At 41.8% G+C, this 10,542-nt stretch overlaps 1 protein-coding gene across 1 annotated transcript; it reads right to left on the bottom strand.

Moving 5' to 3' along the window:
- Window positions 1–1,073: 1,073 nt before the first annotated feature.
- Window positions 1,074–10,093, bottom strand: LOC134536473 (tetraspanin-11). Its single transcript, XM_063376193.1, has 6 exons — window positions 10,014–10,093; window positions 6,704–6,919; window positions 4,808–4,990; window positions 2,821–3,036; window positions 1,360–1,511; window positions 1,074–1,320 (listed from the first exon to the last, which is right to left on the bottom strand). The coding sequence occupies exons 1-6, from the start codon at window positions 10,038–10,040 to the stop codon at window positions 1,074–1,076; spliced, it is 1,041 nt and encodes a 346-aa protein (XP_063232263.1). The 5' UTR covers window positions 10,041–10,093.
- Between the last annotated feature and the right edge of the window lie 449 nt (window positions 10,094–10,542).

Here is a 10,542-nt window from a genome sequence, read left to right as displayed (position 1 = left end):
AAAGTTAGTGTAAAGGAACATGGATTAGAATATTTAAGAAATATAGAAATTGGTGAGTTAAGTTTACGCTCATTCATTAAAGACTGCAACTTTGCAAAAAAAAATCTTTTATGTAAAAATAATTGTTTTCTTAACATATAATTTACAGTGTTAACAATGGTAGCTATATGAAGAAAAACAAACTTTTGAGAATACAGAATATTAAGATAAGAATTACTTTACATACACAAAACAGTATTTACAAATTTTCCCCCTAAATTCTTTCGTGAATTCTTACTAGAGGAATGCAGTCTTATAATTGTAGAAAAAAAAAGTTAAACAGTAATGTATAAACTTTTTGTATGTACTTCAAAGTTCAATAAATGTGACATTCAATGATGTGACACACACACACTCACCATTAGAAGAAAATTAAATTCTATGTTTTTATATTTATTTTTCTACATACTTTTCCCAGTCATTGATGATTATGAAAAATTTTTGGAAGCACATAGAGTATTTTTTAGCTATCTATCTTTATGAATATAAATTAAAAAATTATTGAACTAATGCTCTCTGTTCATAAGGGATCGTCCATTAATCACGTGAGGCTCGAAAAAGGTAGGGGGGGGGGGGGGGGGGGTCAGGAAAAATCACGAAATATCACAAGGGGGAGGGGGGTTGTAGAGAGATATCACGTGTATTTATTTTTTCACGCAATTTCTACTTATAAGTCTTTCCTTTATTATTTTTATGCCAGTGAGAATAAACCTGCAACCTTAATGTGTGTCTGGACATTTTTATCACTGTGCTTAATTTTCCAGAATTAAATTAGATTATACCTACATTTAAAGATAATTTTCTGAAATTTTTAAAAATATTTTGTACCAAAATAATACACGTGATTTATTTGGGTGGGGTTTAAGTCTAAATCCTCACCAACAATCACTAGGGGGGAGGGGGGGTTAAAAATTTGCTAAAAAAACATCACGTGATTAATGGACGACCCTTAAGTCATGAAGAGTATCTGTAGCACGGTTATCGCTTCTGTCCCATTCCGAGAGGGAAGGGCAACGCTCGGTCCCGGCACGGGGTCACCACATGATGCTGTCTGACTCGAGGCTGCCGGCGCCGCTCTGGGGGTTCTTCCACGGGCCGAGGGGTCCCGGCGCGTCTAGCATCCTCAGCACGCTCCGCTCCGACCAGGGGTCCTTCTCGTAGATGCAGCGCCGCTTCTCGCGCGGCTCTGCCCCCGGCGGGCTGCGCTCGACGGCGTGCGCGCCGCTCCTCCCCACGGACGCGCTCTTCGCGATGACGACGACCCCCAAGGGCCCCGCCCCCCTGGCCCCCGGGCCGCCATCCCCCCCGTCCCGCCCTCACGGCCACGCGCCCCGCTGGTGCCTCGACGGCCGCTTGCACGCCAGTACTGCGCTGAGCAGCGCGGCTAGCTGTACCACCACCACGCCACTCAGCACGGCCAGGAACAGGTTGACGTGGTCGCGGAACCACACGTCCAGCTTTCCTGCGCAGCCCTGGACGCAGAGGGGCGAACGACGTTCAGCAATACACACACACACACACACACACACACACAGACAGGAGCATGGCCCCCACAAGGGTGGGGCTGGGTGGACCCCTGGGCCCAGCCCTGTTTATTTTTATCTCAGTGTGTGAAATAAATATACATGCTCGCTGTGGTTATTTTTAAGTAAAATAATTTCATAAATAAAGCTTAGTTTTGGAATTATAAAATAGTAGGTAACCATAATTCTACCCTGTGTTTTCAGGTTAAATAATATTCTAAAAAAAGAAATAACCATGCAATTATAATGTAGCACTTGACTGTACGATAAGGGAGGGGGAGAAGGGGGGTATCCGATCCTGGGTCCAGGGCCCGTAATCGAACGTGGGGGCCCATGCACACGAGGTTAAATGAATACATAAGTTGTGTTTTCAAGACATGCAAAACAGGAATACTAAGAGAAAACCTAATGGCTGATGGCAATGCCTGTCTTAGTTTTTTTAATTGTAAATAATGCAAGTTTGACCCTGCAGGGAATTGAACTCGTATCACCTGGTGGGAAGCATGTGATCTGAACACTCAAACACCATGGCACGGTAAGTTTGATAATGAATGGAAAAATCCAGTTAGGCAGAAGTTAAAATTAGATAATGGAAATAACAACAAAAAAAAGGGGGTTGTCTGTAAAGTCGGTTTTACGGATGATAATTTTACGTGATAACGTCGTAAGAAAAAAATTATGGAAAATTGCATACTTTTTAATTTTCAAATATTATTTACAGTTTTTTTTGCAAAATTTAATTAAAATAATTTGTTTGAATATAATCACGAACAATTAGTTTTAAAAGCCCGCCTTAACCTGTTTTGATATTACAGAAGGATTTTTCTCGCACGGGTGGGTTGGCTGGTACTTGCACGCTCGGCTCAGGCGGAACGTGACAAATTTTTCCTTGCGCGCAGCCGGCGTTCATAGATTTATGAGACGTTATCACGTCAAAAAATTAGTTTCCACATTATTTCTTAACTGATAGTTTGTCCACATTCTTCCGTTCCAAACACGTATGGCGTTTGAAAGAAGGCGGACAGACAAGCGTTTGTCATCAACAGTCCAGATGGAGTGAGTCGGGCTGATGCTCCAAGAAATAATTCATTACCGTAATCCTACCATCTGTCAGGAACTGTGCATTGGCTAACTTAAGGCATGGTGGTCTCCCCTGTGAGGAGAGGACTGACGAGGGAAAGCCGAATGGACCACTTGGTGAGTCCGCGTGAGGCGACGGGCGGAGGACGGAGGTCACGGCCCAGCGGTTGTCTCGCACCTCGGAGTGCCTGGCGAGCGTGTGGTTGGCCGGGTCCCGGGACTGGCACAGGGCGGGCTCGAGGGGCCGCGGGTCCAGGAAGGCACGCTCGTCGCCCGCGGGGTTGGCCAGCCTGCAGCACGAGCGCGGCACGGCGAGGTCGCGCCGTCCCAGCTCGCGCAGGCGCCACACGGACGTGTCGTAGTCGGCCGCGCCTCCCGCCCCGCAGCACTGGAGCTGCAAACGGCTCAGCACATCACCCTCGCACTTCTTGTTCCCCAACAAATTTTCTAGTTAAATAAATCTAAATTCAACTAGATGTTAATTTTTAATTGTACTGATAGCACAAGTGATCATTATCATCAATGTGCTTGCGTGACATTTTATCGCTTTTAGATGATCTATGGTATGGCATCACAAAAATCGCACATATTCGAAAATAAGTTACAAGTGAAAGTTTCCCCAAGTCAATACATCTGACTCAAATAAGTTCTCCAATGGCATCACAAAAATCACACATATTCGAAAATAAGTTACAAGTGAAAGTTTCCCCAAGTCAATACATCTGACTCAAATAAGTTCTCCAATGGCATCACAAAAATCACACATATTCGAAAATAAGTTACAAGTGAAAGTTTCCCCAAGTCAATACATCTGACTCAAATAAGTTCTCCAATGGCATCACAAAAATCGCACATATTCGAAAATAAGTTACAAGTGAAAGTTTCCCCAAGTCAATGCATCTGACTCAAATAAGTTTTCCAACGGTCTCAAGATACCGGTGGTTTCATACGGAGGCGTGGATCACGATGCTGCACATCCGAAAGAGATGACTGCTTTATTGTCTCAACGTCTTTGCGCAGTCAGTTCTCCGATGCTGCTGAGCTGCAAAAGCAGCTTCATGCAGCTTGCAGGACAACAGTAAACCTCTCTAAGGCTAGAAGAAGGTTGCGAGAAGAGAAAATTTGTAACCTCAAGACCTGCTACGGACCTGAAATCGACGGGTTACGGGGAACGGTTGCAGTTTGCCCGTGAGCGAGTTAACTGGATTCTCGATCAATGGAGGATTGTGCATTCAAGTATCTTTTACCCTATCGTAAAATGTTTTGAAAGAGTTTCAATAAATTGACAACTCCTGTTAGTACAAAACATGTCATCGATAATGGTCATCGATTATGCTCACTGAGGACATGGAAAAATAAAACTCGTCTTAATACAAAATTCTCAATTAAACTGTCAGGTTTGTATTAATAAGTTTTTCCTGTACTGCAAAGGAAGATGTCACAGAACACAACTTTAACCGATGGAATTAACGTGTACTGTTGCAATTTAAACATCTAAACAAGTGCTTAAAGTGTAAGAGTCTAGAAATTTTTCTCTAAATTTTAACTCTTTAAAATTATAAAAACAAGATTCACCACTGACCACCCCGTGTGAAAATAAAATACGTACTTATGCGTACATCACCGTCACACATGACAACAGCTATCTTTATACAGGTTAGAAAATTCTTTAACATAAACATAACATTCATCTACAGGTTAAATTCAAAATTAAATTGCATCATGATAGTCACCAGCTGCCGTGAATTTTAACCTATAATGTTTAAATTGTATAATTAATTATGCTGCTTTAAATTTGACACATCCATGAAATGCTGTTAAACTGTGACAATTTTTATGTGCAAAAAAATATTAAATAGGTAAGTTTTTAAAATCATAAAAAATTTATTATTTAAAAAGTAAAAATTAAAACATTAGTGATAGGTTGAAAACACCTATGAGCAAAAAATAAAGATAAACTTGCTGACTTTCAAATCTCTATTCTACTGATAAATAACTTGATATTATTAACACTGAAAAAATATTTTTTTTATAAGTTACAATATTTAATGAATATTTTATGCCTTTTTATATTGATTTTTTTTCTTTGTTACACCTAGCGATTGCTGACCAGCAAATAAAACAAACAACCTTGAACCTGCAAGAAGAAAACGAGCGACGCTCACCGTCGTCTGGGCCAGGTCCACCGCGGCGGTGAACTGGTCCTTGCCAGGGACTCCGTACAGCCTCTGCACGGACTCTGTCAGCGAGGCGGCGTCCACCCCCACCCCCACGTACTGCGGGCACAGGGTGGCCACGACGCTGCACGAACACTCCCCCAGCAGCAGCAGCACCAGCAGGAACAAGTACTGCAAACACGACGACACGCTGGGGTGAGCGCTCGTCTCGCACTCTCTCTCTCTCTCACCACCGCGGTCCAAACCACCAAACATTCTTCCTGCACCGCACAACGAAGATTCCTTCCGGCATTCACATTTTTGTCCGCTTTAGCGTTTAGACTGCTATATACAATAAATCATCACTGAAGGACTTAACATACGTAGTAATCTCAGAAACAATTTGGTGTCAAATAATATGTAGTGCATTTAGAGGAAAAAAATAATTCCAACCCTGATTTAGAGACAATGACATATCCAGCTTAAAAGTAAAAAAAAAATCGCTACTGTTTTATTAATTTAAATAGTGATCCACGAAGCGGAGTTAGGACATTACCACCAACTAGCCACGAGTTGGCCCTGGCCTCACTTAAACCATCCATGCCGTTAGGTATTTGATTCACTCTATTCAATTCTTTAACTGTAGCTGCTGTACGAGAGGCCACGCAATAAATCTTGTGCATTGAACTTGGTGTTTTCGCCTGTGGCCACCCACGTGTGTGACACACACCGCATGCCGGCGTGCGGGACGCCCTGAGAGCCCACTGCGTTCCTCACTGTAGCGTGCTCGACGCTGAGAGCGGGTTGTGTCCAGGGGGGGGGGGGGGGGGGGGGGGGGGATATGAGTCAACGCCTCGCACGGGCGACGTCACAACCCTAGATCTAGAGTCTCTACCGGGTCCGTGTCCCCGTGCACTGTGGCGCCTACTAACTAGATGCACGAATGCCGACGAACCCCCCCCCCCCCCCCCCCCGGCCCGGCCACATCATCCCAACCAAACAAAGAATCCGAAATTTTTATTGCAAATAGAAAACCAATCTTTAAAAGGTTATTTTAACACATTTCTGACAACTTTACAAGTCATTAACAACAATATAGATTTAACTTATCTTAAAATGAGTGCTAAATTAAAAAAAAACTTAACAGTAGCACTTAAAAAATGTAAAATACCACAATAAAAAAAAATTGAATGGATTTAATAGGTGAAAATGTTGCCAGTATCGTTGATTTAAAGACTGAAAATTGTACTTCCTAGTAAGATATTTTTACGGTTTGGGCGATCGCCTCGGGACCAGACAGACTTCCTCGACACAGTAGCCACTACGTCACGCCTTTGAATATATAATACTGTATAGAGGTTGCGAGTGGATAGGATTTACTCTACGTTTTTCAGGAGTGTATGATGAGGAGCTTGGGAACTTCATCCGCTGCAGGGCGCTGCCGTTAACGCCCTGTATCGTCTTAGGTTGTTATTTACACGTTAGAGCGCAGCACTGTCGTCCGCTGTCATTCCCCCCGTGCACCCCCCCCCCCCCCCCAACCCCAACATTCACCGCAGCTCAAGGTCCGTTCGACGGGAGTTTGTGCGTCGCGAAACTGCAGGGATTGAGAGGTGGGGGCGGAGGGTGGGGCGGAGGACAACGCGTGTTTGAGGGAGGGTGAGGGAAGGGGGTGTTCAAAGAGTTCGACACCTGTCCGCCAGGGAACACACCACAAGTCGATGCCCTAGAGATGGTGGTGATTGTGGCGGTGAATTGACCAACTATACCTCAAACCGTATTAGAAATTTTAACCTGGGCTGGCGACTTCTATACAGTATGTGTATTAAAAGTTCACGCCGAACTGCGGGCGGACACGGCGGCACGGACCGGCGGGAGGGAGGGGGTAGGGGGGCACGGACTCACGGCGGCCAGGACGCAGCGCCCGCGCAGGCAGGCGGCCCACCAGCCCAGCACGCCGCCGGCGCTCACCAGCACGCCCAGGGCCACCAGCCCCAGGGCCACGTGGTGGAACAAGGGGTGCGGCGCGGCCTGGGTGCGCGTCAGCAGCCGGGAGAGCAGCACTCGGGGCGCGTCCGTCATGAGGCAGCCGCCCAGCACCACCAGTGCCGCGCCCGACACCTGCGCACCCGCAGGGGAGGTCAACGTGCGCAGCAGAGTCCTGATCTAGACAGAGGAGATCAATGGACCGAGGTTCTAGTACAGCAGAGTCCTGATTCTCCTGATAGACAGAGTTCATGTGGACTGCAGTGACCTTGTGTAATCAACACTTTAGACGACATTGATAGAATAGGAAAAACGCCTTGGTTTTCAATTAGCCCAGTGGTACCACTTTCTCGAGATGATGTTTTCCACAGGACATGAACGGATCCAGGTGTCTTGATAAACAGAGTTGATGTGGACCGCAGAAACCTTGGATAATCAACATTTTGGACGACAGCGATAGAATAAGTAAACCGTCTTGGTTTTCAATTGGTCCGGTGGTATCGCTTTCTCGAGGTGATGTTTTCCCCAGTACATCAACGGATCCAGGTTTTATTTAGAACAGAAGTGTCTTGATAAACAGAGTTGTTGTGGATTGCACAAACCTTAAATATAATTAAAATTTTGGACAACATCAATAGAATAAGAAAACCGTCTTGGTTTTCAATTGGTCCGGTGGTATCACTTTCTCGAGGTGATATTTTTTCCAGCTTCTAATTGTCATGTCTTTCCATGATTCACACAACCAGTAAATAACATAATATACGAGTTTAATAGTTTTTAGTCTTTCAACAACAGTTAGATGATTTTCTATGTCCTCAAGCAAATTTTTTGAAAGTCTTTCTCAGTAATGGTGCTTTAGGTCGGCTACGACAATACGTTGGGACAAGATTGTATGGTGAATTGCGATAAAAACCGAACAGCATGTAAAAACACTGCTTGACATTGAAATGCAAGTTGATACACGATATAACTCTGAAATGCCAGGTATATCATGGAATTAAGTAGCATTAAACCAAAACTTAATCCAAATTATAAAAAAAAAGAATCTATCTGAAATTCAAGGAATGTCGTTATTTATGGATAGAAAATAACCAAAGTAAATGGATAAAAAAAAAAATTTAATTTGTTTTATCGTTCATCTGTTATTGAATCACTTTCAAACCATAAATGATCACTAATTTATTTTTATTGTTCTGAATGTATGTTTTAAACCAATTGATTAAAAATTATTTTGCGGTAAAAATGTACCACATAAATTTTACCCCTATTTTGGTGGAGTAAGTATTACAAAACAGTAACACAGAAATCCTCTGTTTTAAAATCAAAATTAAAAAAAAAAAAATCCTTAATAATACAGAACCATTGTTATTACAATCTTGGTTAATAGAAAGTTGAAAACTAATTTCTGAAGAAAAAATAATGAAAGCATGGCTGTCATGCTTTTAGAAGAGAAACTTCATACTTCAATGATCCACTTGACGGTAAAACAAATAATAAAAATGAACGATAAAAAATGAATTAAGTAAGTTACACAATAATGTGCACACTTGAGGTTTACAAGTGTAAAAAAAACATGGCTATGGAAACCTACCAATAAGGCTTAAAATTGTCTGACTCTCTCCCTCCTACTATCCACCAATGAGTGCCCTCTTCCTGAACATTGCATTTTTTGTTATTCTCTGATGAGTCATCATCTCTAATTATCCAACCGGCTGAAAAGAAGATTCAATTCTAAAATTAACTGATAAGTTAAGTTAAACTAATGTTCCCCTACTGTTTTTTTAGAACACTATAATTTGCTGAACTTTGAGGCTCACTAAATACACGTCACCTTTTATTGCACTTATTATATATACATACATACATATATATATATATATATATATATATATATATATATATATATATATATATATATATATATATATATATATAATCTCTCTGGGTTTAAAATGTTTAGAACATTTAACAACTAAACCATTTTTATTCTACTGTCTTTATAATAGTATTATAAATAGTATTATACAGAGTGGAATAATACTACATAATACTAATTTTTTTAATTATCATGGTTTTTATAAATGAATACCGTATATATTTTTATTTGCCAAAATCTTATGACAAACCCAGTCTCCAAGACGCTTGTGTACCATGGAGCAGTGGTTCCTAATCTTTAATTAATGTTTAAGAACCAAAAAAAAATCAATTTAAAAATTAGATGGGAACATTGCCAAATTAAAATTTACTTATATTAAAAAAAAATCAAACAAGTTTAAATTGTGTTCATGAAAAGGTCATTTATGTAAAATTGTTGGATTTAAGCTTAAGTGAAGGTCAAACCAACAGATTTAAAACAAATGAACTGGATATTAAATAAAAGCTAAAGTAATAAAATATTATGAAAAATTAGATAAAGATAAAATTAATAGATTAAATCTTCCAAACAAAAAATGTTTTCCAAAATATTAAGAAAATATTTATTAAAGCTGGAAGAGCATGTGCAAAGCAAAGAATTCTGCAGAAGAAATTTCAGAAGCACAGAAAATGTTACATGATGAATCATCATAAAAAAACAAAAACAAATGAACAACAAGCTACTTTATGCCTTTTCAACATAATTTGTATATATTTTAAGGCCGAAAAAGGTGTTGGCTTACCTGAATACTTTTGAAAAACAAGTTTTGAATTTAAAAAATCTCTGGCAGTAAAGTTAGGTGGACAGCATCAATTCTCCAACTCAACATCTTACAATAATTGCTACCGAACACTGAAAACTTCTAAATGTATGTGTATATACTAGACTGGAAGATGATTACTTAATGAAAACATAATTTACAAGTTTTATGCCCCGGGTGATTACTAAGGGAGTTACGTGCAGGACCATAGAGAAAAAATAAGGGCCCAGGGTTAAAATAATTTTTTTTGGGCCCTCAACCTTATATTTAATGTACTGTAATGAAAGATCTGTGCATATAGCGTAACTTGTAAGGATTCCATTGAATTCTATTAGCGACACACTTGTCATTCTGGTCTTACCAGGGTAAACCCGAGCATTAAAAAAAGTTTTGAATCCCAACTGGGCCTTCCCGGTGCATCGGTCCCGGGGATTCTGCCCCTCCCCTCAAATTTTAGAACTCTGTTCTTTATTAAATGTAGAACACGTTTTTCATCTAAACATAAAATGAAAAAAAAAAAAAAATTGTTTTTTTAATAACATGAGATGTCACACCTGTGAAGACAGGTTCAACGACATCATTGACTCCAGTGCTGAATGGTTACATGGAAACGAGAAACGCAACACACTGCGGGGGCGCTGCGGAGAGTGACCCAGCGAACGACGACAGAACAGAGGCGAGAGAAGAGGGACGCACCATGAAGAGGCAGTTGCAGCTCAGCAGCACGTATCTGGGGAGGGTGTGCTCCGACCACTTCATGGCGCGGGCGAGGCAGGCACACTGCCGGCGCGCGGCGCGCGGACAGGAAGTGAGGGTCCCCCCCCCCTCCCACGGCACGGCGACAATGGGCCGTGTCAAAAGGCAGGATGCGGGCTTCGCCGCCCAGCCGTGCCGGCCGCTTCCTGGCCGAGCGGGGTGGACACACACGGTCGCGGTCGGCGGAACAAGTCGTTCGGGACTCGTTCGAGGAGAGGGGCTCGCAACCTTTCCCACAGTCATTTCCCTCTTGGTATTCAGAACGCGAGGAACCTATTGTAAACACTTTCCCCTGTTAAAAACGTTTTGTCTTCGGTGCCAGAACCT

The sequence above is a fragment of the Bacillus rossius genome, chromosome 11 (genome assembly GCF_032445375.1).
Source record: "Bacillus rossius redtenbacheri isolate Brsri chromosome 11, Brsri_v3, whole genome shotgun sequence".
NCBI lineage: Eukaryota > Metazoa > Arthropoda > Insecta > Phasmatodea > Bacillidae > Bacillus > Bacillus rossius.
Note: the sequence above shows the minus strand (reverse complement) of the source record. Positions and strands in the feature narration are given on the sequence as shown.